The 14,507-nt window shown below is 41.9% G+C and overlaps 1 protein-coding gene and 1 pseudogene across 1 annotated transcript in view; one reads left to right on the top strand and one right to left on the bottom strand.

Annotated features, from left to right (window-relative positions):
* Nucleotides 1-2,562: 2,562 nt before the first annotated feature.
* Nucleotides 2,563-9,160, bottom strand: LOC123820269 (annotated as a pseudogene).
* The window catches only part of LOC123821554 (SV2 related protein), a 54,665-nt gene continuing 49,167 nt past the window's right edge, over nucleotides 9,010-14,507 (top strand). Inside the window, exon 1 of the mRNA XM_045843036.1 lies at nucleotides 9,010-9,249. Within this exon, the coding sequence (XP_045698992.1) occupies nucleotides 9,215-9,249 (35 nt within the window). The 5' untranslated portion in view covers nucleotides 9,010-9,214. The remainder of the gene's footprint in view (nucleotides 9,250-14,507) is intronic.

Here is a 14,507-nt window from a genome sequence, read left to right as displayed (position 1 = left end):
AGGAAAAGCCAACGGACCACATCCTGCTTTTCCTTTTCCAATGGGCTCTGGCGTCGGTTGCTAAGAGATGCCCTGTGGCTCCGGGCTGCTGCGTTTGCAGGTTTTGCCAGAGCTCCGTTCGTGAATATAGATATCCCACTTCCCAAAGGGACCCTGTTTCCTTTTAATTTTTTGGCGTGAAGAGGACGGCCCCTGTCCGAAAGCGTGAGCAGGCCTCGGACAACATTATTACAGTCAGAGTAGAAGTAGGTGGAGGAGCAAAGGCCATAAACGAGCACGTGGTCCATCTCTGATGGCATCGACAGAGAAACCGAGGCCTTTAATGATAGCCATGAAACTTATTTTTTTACTTAGGTGCATTGCTAACTACGTCCCATGCATTATTCATTCATATTCAATCTTCACAGCAACCTTAACAGTATCTGCATTTTACATCTATGAAACCCAAGAACATTCGAGAAGTAATGCTTTTCGACACAGCTTGCATTTGGTAAAAACAAGATTGGCAGTCAAGAATAGCGCTGTTCAATAGAAACATAATGCAGGCCACGTTTTAAATTTTCTAGTAGCCACGTCAAAGTGAAAAACAACAGAGGAAATTGACAGTATCTTTTACTTGACCCCGTATGGCAGGGGTGTCAAACTCATCTTCACCGGGGGCCACATCAGCCTTGAAGTCGCCTTCAAGGGGCTGAAAGTAATTTCAACTCCTTAACAGTTAAGGAGTAGTTACATTTACACAGTCCTAAAGTTATGTTGGCCCTTTGAAGGCAACTGCCCGGCTGATGTGGCCCTCGGTGAAGATGAGTTTGGCACCCCTGCCATATGTCCAAATTGTTGTCATTTCTCCGTAAAGATTATGAATGAGATATATTAGTTTTTTTAATCTAGTACATTTCAATTTGGAACAGCTGCTTTTCATGCTCTTAATAGCCACAGGTGGCCAGTAGCTACCATGTTGGACAGCACAACTTACAAAGCATTAGAGCTAGACAGAATTTGCCCTCTCTATTAATCACTTTCCCCAACTCCAAACAGTTACAACTGCTTAGTAAAGAAATCCATGCTTTTGCTCAGTGATTCTCAAAAGCTTTCAGTCTAAGAACCCCTTGGTATGCTTAAGCTTGTAGAGCTTTTGTTTATGTGGGTTATCTAACTATATTTATACTATGATAAATTAAAATTAAGAAATAACTTCCAGGTTTTTAAAAACTGGGGTATAATTTATGCAGTAAAATTCACCTAGCTTTAGTAAATAGTTCTATGAATTTTGGCAAATGCATAATCATGTAACCATTACCATAATTAAGATATAAACTCATCATTCCCCCTCCCGCCAAGTTACTCCCTGTCCCACTGTGAAATCCTCCACCCGCCCACTTTCAGCTCCTGGAAACCACTTAAGACCGAGGAAGAATTTAAAACCTACGAATACCAAAGTATACCCTCCATTAGACATCACAGCCATGACTTCATCACACGTGGCATAGCCTCTGGAAAATTCCAAGGTACAACCGTGAGTGAACAAGAGTTAGGAAGGCAAATAATGTCCAAGTGTTATTATGAAAATAGTTTTGACTTCAATAACCCCCTGAAGGAGTCCCCAGGCAGGGGTCCTGCAATACACTTAGAGAATCCCTACTTCCTGCCATCCCACCCACAGATCCTACTTAGAAGTCTACATTCCAGACTATAGTTTAAATAATTGGCATTTATAAAGTATATCCATACCTAATCCATTCACAAACATTATTGAGCACTTTATATACCTTATTTTGATTTAACACTTGCAACAGCTACGTGGGTAATAACAGTACCTCACATTTCATGAAGTTGACCATGTCTCCTCCAGCCTGACTCTCACTGCTCCTCTAACAAATAGGGGGATGGCTGTCCTTGACTAAGAGATGTTCTGATCAATAAAGATATATTACTCATTATGATAATAAGGCCACAGCCAGGAACCAGCAAGGCCTGCCCTAGCATCCATCCAGCAGATCAAGGGTTTGAGACACCTTTGTCATTCACACAGTCACTGTTCAGAGTCTTGGAGATCTTTCAGCTGCTGGAATTGCTCTGCAGGCAAATGATTTATTCAGGACCCTCAACTCCTGAGGATTAAAAACCAAAATCAGCATTATTTCCAACTGCCCCCATGTGTGCTGAGTTGGACCTCTCCCTTTCACACCATGGAGTAGGTAGTTCCCTTAATAATGCAACTTTGTGTCTACTTTCAGAGATTCATTTCCTTTCAGTATATAAATTAGTGTCCTCTTTATTTTTTTTATGTAAATCTTAAATGTGATTCAAAAGTTTTCTCCCCAATTCCAGAAGAGTGAGTGGCCTAGAGAGAGAGAAGTATAGCTCTGAATACCTTCTTCACTCCCTCTTCTGGCTCTCCTGCATCTCAGAAGAAAGGTCTCAGAAATTGTGATCACATCATCACATAAAGCCACAGGAAATATCTAGAATCCAGTTGGGTATCTTTTAATGATTTTTTGAAAAAAAAACTTATATTTTTAGAAATATTTCCATTTTGTTACATGTTTGTGGAAGACCAGCTTAAGACCACTCAGTGGTTGTTCTAACCCACTTAGTGGCCTGTGCAGTGAGGGCTGCAGACTAGTCTTTAGTGGCAGGCTGAGCACTCCATCTTCAGTAGGAAACTGCTGAATAGACATGGAGGGCACCTGTGTCTTCAGACCAGTCAATGACCTCAGGCTGAGCAGTCCCATCTGCCCTGAAACCCCTCCTTGTCACAGCTTTTTCAGCAGCAGCCTGCTCTTCCTTCTCAATCTCTTCAGGATCTCTGTAGAAGGAGATATCAGGCATGGCCTCCTATGGGTGTTCATGGAAGATGGTGCCATGCATGGGCAAAACTTCCCAGGCGAGCCTCCACTGCATCAGACCCACTGAGTGAGCCCCCTTGCTCTTGCAAGGGATGGCAATGTCCACGTAGCACAGAGCAGTGGTAGGCAGGTTAATGCAAAACATCTGGGTGAGAGGCTGGTGGCCAACCCTGAAATCAGTAACCACCAGAAGTTTTGGCTCCCAGAAGGCTGCCTGATTCTGGCTAGTGAAGGCTCCAGGAGTGAAGTGGCCAGCAATAGGAGTGGCTCCAGTGGCAGCAGGAAACTTCAGCACAGCTTGATGGCAAGTGTTCCTGGACAATATAACACTGACATCAGCAGAGTTCTTAATGGCAACAATGGCACGAGCTGCCAGAAGCAGCTTCTTCCAGGTTCTCTTCATATTTATAATGTAGATGCTGACATTTTTCCTTTTGTAGATGTGGCGTTCCACTTGAAAGTCAAGGTTGGTGCCACCCAAATGGGTGCCTGCTGCAAGGAATTTGAGGACATCCTCCTCCTTCATTTGCAGGACATTAAGGACTCCTGACCTCGTGAAAGTTTCCCTTTAAGTTACATGGGAACCGAGAACAATGCTATCTGGGCCCCTCTCTGGATACCATGGAAAGTCTTTTTAGATTAAAAAATATATATCATTGCTTTCTATTTTCCTCCAGGTAGGTAGGAATCCCAATAGTAAGGCATATATAGAGCTTCCAGGTTAGCAAAAGCACTCACACCAGGAGAGTGCACATCCCAACTCCATGGGGACAGAAGCTCCCTCACACTGAGGACCCTCCTAGCCCTCACCCTATGTATCTCTTCAACTGGCTGTGCATCTGTATGACATGAAGTTTCCCTGAACAACTCTAGTAAATTAATCAAACTTGAGGAGAAGGTCATGGGAACCTCCAATTTGTAGCCAGATCAGGCAGAAGTTGTGGCTAACCTGGCAAACTACTACTTGCAGTTGGTATCTAAAGTGCAGTGGGAGCTGTCTTGTGAAACTGAGACCTTGACCAATAGGTCGAGGTTAGCTATGACTGTGTCTCCAGGGAGGTAGTGTCAGAATTGACTTATATTGGTAGGACACCTAGCTAGTGTCATGGAGGGTTGCTTGCTGTGAGGGGAAAACCCCACACATCTGGTGTCATAAGTGTTGTGAGTGAGTGTGAAAGTAAGAGAGAAACACAGTTGGAGAAGTGGGTTTTTCCCTACTTAGGAAAATTGGTAAAAGAACTAAAGGAAAAATGAGAACAATGTCTCACCAAATAGAAGATATTAATAAAGAGGTAGAAATAAAAATATAGAAACTCTGGAGTTGAAAAGAATAACTGAAATTTAAAAAAATTACTAGAGGGTCTTGGCAACAGGCTTGAATAGGGAGAAGAAAGGATCATGACTTTAACATAGATCATTGAGATTATTCATTTTAGGAACAGAACAAAAAGGAATGAAGAAAAATGAACAGACCCTCAGAGACCTGTGGGACACCATATGCATAGTGGGAGTCCCAGAAAAGAAAAGAAAGAAAGAGGCAGAAAAATATATTTGAAAAAATAATGGCTAAAAACTTTCAAAATTTGATGGGAAACAATAATCAACACATCCAAGAAACTCAGTGAATTCCAAGCAGTATAAATTCAAAGAAAGTCACAGCTAGACCCATTAAAATAGCCAAAAAACAAAGAGAATTTTGAAATCAGAGAGAGGTGACTCGCACACAACAGTAATCTCAGTAAGATTAACAGCTGACTTATCATCAGAAACCATAGGAGTCAGAAGGAAGTAGTATAACATATTCAAAATTCTTCTGTTCTTTAAAAAAAACCTGTCAACCAAGAATTCTATATCTTACAAAACTCTCCTTTAAAAATGAAGGTGAAATTAAGACATTCTCAGATAAGTAAATACTATATTTGTCACTAGTAGACTTTCCCTACAGGAAACGCTAAAGGGAATCCTTTGTATTAAAATGAAAGTACACTAGACAGTAATTCAAGCCCACATGAAGAAATAAAGAGCATTAGTAAAGGCATTTATGTAGGTTAGTATAAAATATAGAAAAAATATTTTTAAGGAACTGCATAAAGCAATCATTATAAATCTATGTTCATGAGTACATAGTGCACAGAGGTGTAATTTGTGACAATAAAAGCTTAAAAGAAGGAGGAATGAGATATATGAAGTTTTTTAAGTAAATGTTTTCATTTTATTTTTATTTAAACTTTTTAAAGCAAAGTTTTCTGTATACTACTGAAACTAGGTTGGTATTAATCCAAACTAGAATGCTATAAATTGAGATATTAATGGTAATTTCCAGGGTAACCATTAAGAAAATAACTAAAAATATGTAGTAAAAGAAATGACAATGGAATTTAAATAGTACACTAGAAAATATATATTTAACACAAGAGAAGGCAACAATGAAAGACTGAACAACAAAACAGACACTGAAAATAAACAGTAAAATAGCAATGTAAATTCTATATGAGCTATGATTACATTAAATTTAAATTAATTAAACTCTCCAATTAAAAACCAGAGATTTGCAGAATGGCTGAAGCAACATGATCAAATTATGTCTAAAAAATCCCCATTTTAGATTCAAAGTCACAAATAGGTTGAAAGGAAAAGGGTGGGAGAAGTTTTGCCATGCAAACAGTAATCAAAGAAAGCAGGCGTGCCTGTACTACTATCAGACAAAATAGACTTTAAGCCAAAAATTGTTACTAGAGACAAATAAGGACATTTTAGAATGACAAAAGGGTCAATCCACCAAGAAGATATAAAATTGTAAGCATACATGCACTTACAACAGAGCCCCAAAATACATGAAGAAAAATAGGACAGGAAGGAAGGGAGAAACAGACAATTCAAGAATAATAGTTGTACCCTGACTGGTGTGGCTCAGTGGATTGGATGCCAGTGATCGAACGAAAGGGTCACCAGTTCGATTCCCAGTGTAGAGCACATGCCTGGGTTGCCAGCCAGGTCCCCAGTTGGGGGCATATGAGAGGCAACCACTGTATGTATCTTTTGCACACCAATGTTTCTCCTTTTCTCTCCCTTCCCCTCTCTCTAAAAATATATAAGTAAAATCTTCTTTAAAAAATATAATGATAATTTGAGACTTCAATATCCCACTTTCAATACAGGACAAAACAACCAAACGGAGGGTCAGCAAGGAACGAGAAGACTTGAGAAACGCTGTAAACCAGCTAGATCTAACTTTCTTCTCAAGTGGACGTGGAATGTTCTCCAAGATAGAACATATGTTAGGCCATAAAAAAGAGTCTCAATAAACTTAAAAACATAGAATTACCAAGTATGTTCTCTGACCATGTGGAATATAATGAGAAATCAATAACAGAAGGAAAATTGGAAAAGTCATAAATAGGTGGAAATTACACAACACCGTCCTAACTAATCAATGGACCAATGAAGAATTAACAAGAGACATTTTCAGTACTTTGAATGAGCAAAAATGGAAACACAAGGCGATATTGTGGAGAGAAGATCACCATTTCTTCAATGATGACTCAGGCATTGTGAACTGCTTCTGTTTGACAGCCGCTTTGCTACCTCTCTGCAGGTGTACTGGCCACCAATTCACCTCCACCTCTGGTTTGATGGGACACCTCAGCACCACGAGCATGCTGGGAGTCCTGCAAGGGGGGTGTTTTACATCCCTCCCAAACACATCATTTGAGCGATTGCATTTTTTTACTGGGAGAGTTTCAGAGTTTGTCTTTCAAGCCAGCTGCATGGATCTTCTCTCTAGCCTCTCTGGGCCTCTCTAGTCATAGATTAGACATCTTGTACGTTGTGGCTGAATGGGACATGTGACCAAAGGATTCTTTGAAGTTGCTTGCCTTGACATTTTTAAACAAAGGCTTCACTTCCTAGCCAAGCCTCCCCTTTCTGCTGGCTCCTGGGGCAAAGTCAGGGCATACCTAAACCTCCCAGCACAACCCCAGCAACCTGGAGTAAACAGTTGTAGTTTTCCCGCTCAGTTTTTTCTCCAATGTCAGTTCCCCCTCCCAAAATGGACAAGTCTCTATCAATTTATACCCATAGGCTTACTTTGTAAAATTAAGTGCTCTTTTTATAACTAGTAGAATATTGTCCTTATAAAAATACGGGTTACAACTCAGCTGATTGGAGAACTGCTTTTACATAGCACATGCTTTTTATTTTTTAATTTTTTAAAAAGATTTATTTATTTTTAGAGAGGGAAGGGAGGGAGATAGAGAGAGGGAGAGAAACATCAATGTGTGGTTGCTGGGGACCATGGCCTGCAGCCCAGGCATGTGCCCTGGCTGGGAATCGAAACTGCAATGCTTTGGTTCACAGCCTGAGCTCAATCCACTGAGCTACGCCAGCCAGGGACAGCACATGCTTTTTATATTCAGTATTTCAGGCTAAGGGGCAGCTTGTCAGTCTCTAGTTCAGCCTCTATTTTAAAATACTCACTTTTTAAAAAGAATATGCGGAGAGCCCTGGTTGGGTAGCTCAGTTGGCTAGTGCATTGCCCCCACATGTCAAGGTTGTATAAATAAGTGGAACAACAAATCAACATTTCTCTCTCTCTCTCTCACCCCTTTTCTCTCTCTCTCTATAAGCTCAATAAATAAAAATTTAAAAAAGAACATGAGGAGGGACGTCACGGTGAGGTACTCTGACGTGAAATAAAACCCATCTGGCTTTTGGCATGCCCCCATTTCCCAGGCAGATGGGTACTGTGGTTAGCTGGAGGCAACTGCCTTTGTGATATTTTCAGCTGCCCAAGGATGTCTCAAAGGTCAGAGGTATGAAAACACAAGCTATATTTTTCTTGGCTCATACTATCATCCAGATATAACCCCAGAACAGGGATTCACAATTCTCAGCAGCATCAGGATCACCTGGGACCCTGTCAGAAATGCAAGCTCAGGCTTCGCCCCAGGCCTGCTGGATTCCAGACGGTGGGAGTAGGGCCCAGCTAGCTGTGGGTTAACGAGCCCTCTGGGGGGGCGGTGCTGACCCACATACAAAGGTGAAAAACCACTGCTTTAGAAAAATATAACCATTTTCTATAAAAGAAGAGAAAACATTACATATTATAAATTAATGAAAACATTATGTATTCATTTAATTCTCTAAGATTTTTTCCCATTGACTATCATGTACTAAGTACTGTTCTCCAGGTTTTCAGGGGGTGCAGGCAGGGAATATACATGTGCCAGGCTTGCACCGGCCTGGCTGCAGCCTGGGCCGTGTGGGGCGGGGGGCTGGTTTTAGACCCTGGTTGCCAGGGGCCAGAGAGAAAGGAAGACCCAGTGGAGAAATGCTGTCTCCCCTTTTCTCCAGAAGCTCATAATCTTATTATATAAAATTTCTCTATTTGTATGTTGGAAAAATTGGAAACCAATTTTAAAAGTAATTTTTTATAAAAGGAACAGCTTTTTTTGAGATGGAACTCACATGTCATATAACTCACCCTTTTTAAATGTACATTTCAAAGTCGCTTTTAGTATCATTAATATACGTGCCTGTTACCACATTTAATTTTGGAACATTCTTGTCCCCTGTAAGAGAAATCTCACATGCATTAGTAGTCACTCCCCGTTGAATTAGATGGGGGAGAATAATTTGGTTTAATTAATCTTTGATTTCCCAGCGTCACAGCTGTAGAAATCACTTAATAATGCTTGTTGGATGAATGAATGAGAGCTCTTTGCCCTTTTTATACTTACTTTACATTTCTTCTTGATTCATTTCACTAGACCTTCAGCTTCGTAATGACAATGACATGTCTGACTTGTTCTCTGTCACACGCCTAGCGCCTGGCACACCACAGGCACTCAATAAACAGTACTTGAATGCAGGATTAATTTTTTTTTTCATTCTCTGCATTTGTTATAACAGCCTGAATTCCAAGGATATTATACCCATCGCAACATTAGTGAATCCCTACAGATAAACATTTAGAGAGGCGTCGTCAACCAGAGAGTGCTCATTGGTACCTCGACAGCCATTTCACGGGCTGGGGCGCCCTATGGGCACCCCAGTAAAACACCACCGGCCCCAGAGAGCTAGTAAATTCTTCTAACCAGAAGGGCTCTCCCCGCCCCCTCTCCCCTGCACAGCCGGCTCTGCCCTCCGCCGCCTCCTCTCCGCCCACTCTCGCCGCGGTCTCCTGGCGGCGGCGGCTTTGTCTCGTGGGCTGCTCCCTGGCGGCTTCCTCCCCCGAGCAGCTGCCGCCAGAGGGAGGAAGCGGCGCGGGAGCTGTCCGGCACCCCGGTGCTGAAACCCCGAGTGCTGGTCATCCACCACCACCATGTAAGGGCCATGAAAAGGGCTCGTCCTGGCGCAGCGCGGACATGGAGGAAGACTTATTCCAGCTAAGGCAGCTGCCGTGAGTACCATGGGGGCGAGTGAGAGGCAGGCAGGCTTTCCTTTAAAAAAGGAAAACCTGCAGGGGGGCATCGCCGCATGGCTTCTTGAATTCAAAGGGGACTGTTTCAGAGGAAAGAATTAGGCCTGGAGGAGAAAAGCCATTTTCCTACCCCAGGAGCCCAGTCTCTATCTTTGAGGTAGTTCGATTTTTCAGATCCGTCAGAATCTTATGGGGACCTACAGGGTGTTATGTTTTCCCTTTTAATTGCTCTCAATCCTAGAGGGATTTTGAGGTCTGTGTTTTAAGAAAGCATTAGCTGCTGTTTGCAAATGTGGACTGAATTTATGAGCCCATGCAATGACATCGGTTATTTCCAGCCCTTCTCCTGTGCCGTGAAATTCCTCATTTTTCTGCAAGGTCTTTTGGAAGGGGATGATAATTGATGTTGCAAACTGGTTTCTAAAAAGCTAAGATGCCTTCCAAGAGGGAAGGCTTGGGCAAAGTCCGGTTGTTTTTGAAGTGTGTGAATGAGAGGGCTGAGCACCCTCGCTGAAACCTCTTGCCTTCTTCTGAATGGAAGGCTTTTGTAACAGCTAGAGTGAGACTCACTGTCAACAGCTATCCTTGGGAACATCAGGAATACACTGCTCAGAGGATGGGCATTTTAAAGCGATACCAAATTTGTTCTGAGACTCTTGAGGGAATACGACCGAGCAACGGAAAGGACAGGGGCCTTGCAAGGGGGCTTATGGATTTCTTCTACCACAAGCCGATGGTGATTTATTAAGCAAACTCCAAGAGTGTGGGATGGGACATTAAAAAGAACATTAAGAGGCACTGTTGTTTTATTTTTTTAGAAGCACTAGCCAAATGGATAACAGTAGACACCATTTGGATTTGTTGGGAAGGATATAATATTGTTAGCATGTGTGTATTTTCTGGACTTAAATTTTTTTATGTCTCTAAGCCACTGAGGAATTCTCCCAAGTGACTTTTAGTGTGACTGATACAGCTCTCTGAGGCTCTGAATACCGAAGGATATTGTCATATTTACTTCTTAATCTGTGTAAAATTAATTTCATTGCATATTTCAATTAATTCAAATTTTAATTTTAAGCTCTTATTAATGGATCCACAAATAACATATCTTATGTAATAAAACATTATTTCACAATTGCTCAAGGGTGCTCAGTTGATAATATGCAGAGGTTGATGTGTGAATACATAAAAATGGACATATCTGAGTGCAGATCTCTCAAGGAAAACATACTACTTTCATTGAAAATAAATAATCATGTTAAAAAAACCAACATATTATCCCAAAATAAAAAATAATTCTGAAACTCAAATACGAAATTTGGTACTCAGAATAACAATGCAATTGTTATTCTGACAAAACTGGAGCTGCAGTTTTACTGGCATAAATTTTCAAACAATGTCAGAGCATGTGAACTTTGCAAATTACTCAGAGGTTCATGTATATTTAACTTACTAATATATAGGTGTGACATTATTGTCACAATTCCTTTTTTTAAAGATTTTATTTATTCATTTTCAGAGAGAGGGGAAGAGAAGGAGAGAAACATCAATGTGTGGTTGCCTCTCATGCACCCCCTACTGGGGACCTGGCCCGCAACCCAGGCACGTACCCTGACTGGGAATCGAACTGGCGACCCTTTGGTTTGCAGCCCACGCTCAGTCCACTGAGCTACACCAGCCAGGGCTACAATTCCTTTCTTAATTAAAAAAGGTAAAATAATAAGAGGCTTTTACTTAAATTAAATAATTAATTAATTAATTAATTTTAAAGATTTTATTTATTTAGAGAGAGGGGAAGGGAGGAAGAAAGAGAGAGAGAGAGAAACATCAATGTGTAGTGGCCTCTCACATGGCCCCCACTGGGGATGTGGCCCGCATTCCAGGCATGTGCCCTGACTGGGAATTGAACCAGTGACCCTTTGGTTTGCAGGCCCACACTTAATCCACTGAACTATATCAGCCAGGGCTAAAATTTAATTTATGTTTTATTAATATATAAGATAAAGTACTATATCAACTATATAGGGTAAAGTTCAAAAAGAAGCACAAGAATAAAAATTCAGTCTCTCCTCAAACCCCAGCTTTATGTTTCTTGTTTATTCTTTCTGACATTTTATGCACACAAATATATGTAATATCTGTTAGAGAGGCCAAATTGTGTACTGGTGAAGAGCACTGGGCCTTCCATAAGACAGACTTGGGTTCAGACCCTGACTCTGCCACTTCCTGGTTATGTGACTTCAAGCAAGTGACTTAACCGTTCTAAGACTCAGTTTCCCTAGCCATAAAATGGGGGTCACCATAGTACTTGGCTCAATGGGGTTATTGTGAAGCTCAAGTGAGCTAATATGTACCACATACCCGACAGACACAAACCACTCAACATACATTAACTACTATAATCATTACATCTGAAACATCATTTATAAAAACAAAATATATTGGCTCCTGATGTTGGACTTCCAAAAACTGTAATCTGCAAACCCCAAACTACATTTGAATGAGGTCAAAATTAGCCCTGAGATGTACTGACCTTGATTTATGTTTTTTTAAAGAGTAAAGTAAAAGGAATAGCTGTGTGGATTTGAGTGGGTTACAAATCATGACTTGGATGGTTTTAAACCACACCCTGTCTATGTTATGCACAACTTGTAGGCAGCAGATTTCCCGAGAGCACTATGGTTTTAAAAACTGGAATGCATTGTAGAGGGTTGCCAAGCATGGGCTTTGGAATAGGTTCAGACCCTTGGGAGGCCAAGTGTTAATAGATTATAAGCCACTAAGAAGTTTACAGGGTCAGGGCTTAGGGAAAAGGGAATGAGGATGTCTAAGGAAACAACTCCTCCTTGTACTTGGGGTCTCCTTCACGGAACTCTGGGATGGCTCATTTGAGACCAGCAGCTTTTCACCTGCTGTCCACTCGGGCACACCACCATGCACAGGAGATCCAAGAAGCTGAGATTTGGTATTTAGTTTGGCCTTCTGCAAGCTAGACTATTCTGAGTCTTTCCTTTCTAGGACAATTTCTTGAAAGCAACTTCTTATTCATTCATTCAATTTACTTGGGTGCCATCCTTGACACAAGAGATTCTACAACTGAATAGGGTTGACATTATCTCTGCCCTTGAGATGCTTATAATCCAGCACCATAATGTTTGATACAGTAGTCACTAGCTACATGTGACTATTTAAATTTAAGCCTAAATCATGCAATTTGTATGTGAAATAACCTTTACAGTATAATATATAGTATAAGTATAATGTACAGGTAAAATACATGAAATTTGAAATATCAGTCCCTTGGTAGCACTAACCACATTTTAGGTGCCCATTAGCTACATGTGGCCAGTGGCTGCTGTAAACACAGCTCAGGTCAGAAACATTCCCATCCCTGCAGAAAGGTTTATTGAATGGCACTGACCTGGTGGGAGAGGCAGACGCTGAACACATAGCTGCCCAATAATTAGGAGAATGGTCTTACAGGCTACACAAGGACAAGTTCAGGGTACAATGAGACTAGTTTTAGAACGAGGAGGGAGAGGATCGGAAAAGACTTCCTTGAGGAAGTGGCACTGGGGCTGAGTCCCCAGAGATGTGCAGGAGTCGTCCAGGAAGAGAGATGGGACGTGGAGAAGTCCAGACAAAGGGGACTGTGTGTGAGAGGGGGAAGTCCAAGTCAGGCCAGTGGGGCAGACTGAACGAGTGGCTTGGGAGAAGGCTGCAGAGGATGGCAGGGACCGAGCCATACAGGACCCTGCAGTTTGTGACAAGGAGTTAGAATTTCACCCTATGCTCACTCAATCCATTTTCTATCCTTTCTTACAAAACCTATCTTTCAAGATTGAGCTTAAGTCCATCACTTCAGTGAATCTTCTCCTGACTTCTCCTGGTCTTAAATGGGGGTAAAAGACCGGGGTTCAAATCCTGACTCTGTCACTTATTATCTGGGTGGCCTTGGGGCTGGTGACTTTATCTCCCCAAGGCTGGGAGCTCATCTTTAAATCAGGGTAGTGACAGTCTCTGCATGACGGGAAGATCACCACTGTGGAGCTCTCGGCCCAGTTCCAGGCTCCAAGTAAGGGCTCAGTCAATGACACTGATGTTATTTGTCTTCCTTTACTTTGGGTTTGTCTCTCTTATCCTCCAACTTGTTCGGGTAGTAAAGCACCAGGAAGCTGTGGTCTCCTTCTTAGAACACTAAGCAAATATCCTACTGAAAGCTAATGAAAGTACATGTCCAAACTTCAACTCCTGATCTTTCCTCCACCTTGCTCTTTTTCCAGCCTCAGCCATCTCAGTTGATGGTAACTCTGTCATCCCATTTGGGCCCAAAACTTTGGAGTCAAGTTTGACTCCTCTTTCTCTTACATTTCACTTCAATCCACCAAGAAATCCCCCTGGTCTCACCTTTAAGCTATATCCAGACTCCAACCACTTTTCTCTACCTCTACTGCTGTTTCCTGGTTCAACACCCCATTGTCTCTTGTTTGGATGTATTGCAGTGGTCACTTTACTGGTTTCCTGTTCCTGCCCTTGTCTCCCTACAGCCCCTTCTCAACACAGCATCTAGAGGGATTCTTTAAAAGTCAGAACGTGTCCCTCCTCCATTCAAAACCCTCCCGTGGCTCCCCATCTCACCCGTCTCTTCCCCTCTGCCACCAACTCCTCCTGCTGCAGCCGCTCTGGTGTCCTTGGTGTTTCTCTACCATTGCAGGTAGACTCCTGCCTCCGGACCCACTGTTCTCTGTCTAGAAAGCTCTTCCTCAATGTCTCTGCTTCACCTGTGTCAAGTCTCAAATGCTACTGTCTCACCAAAGCCTACCCTGACCACCCTCTTTAAGAGTGGAACCGTCTCTCACAACTATTAACATGGCTCCTATAAAAAAATACAAATACGAATAATAAGTGTTGACCAGGATGTGGAGAAATTGGAATTCTTGGGTACTGTTCGTGGGAATGAAAAATGGTGCAGCCTCCGTGGAAAACAAGATGGCGGTTCCTTTAAAAATTAAAAATATGCCCTGGCTGGCGTATCTCAGTGGATTGAGCTCAGGCTGCGAACCAAAGTGTTGCAGGTTCAATTCCCAGCCACGGTACATGCCTGGGTTGCAGGCCATGACCCACAGCAACTGCACATTGATGTTTCTCTTTCTCTATCTCCCTCCTTTCCTTCTCTAAAAATAAATAAATAATATCTTTTTAAAAATTAAAAATAAAGCATGCGATCCAGCAATCTC

The sequence above is a fragment of the Phyllostomus hastatus genome, unplaced genomic scaffold (genome assembly GCF_019186645.2).
Source record: "Phyllostomus hastatus isolate PE091 unplaced genomic scaffold, TTU_PhHast_1.1 phas_contig_1162, whole genome shotgun sequence".
NCBI classification, from domain to species: Eukaryota; Metazoa; Chordata; class Mammalia; order Chiroptera; family Phyllostomidae; genus Phyllostomus; species Phyllostomus hastatus.
This window is presented reverse-complemented; position numbering and strand designations above follow the sequence as displayed.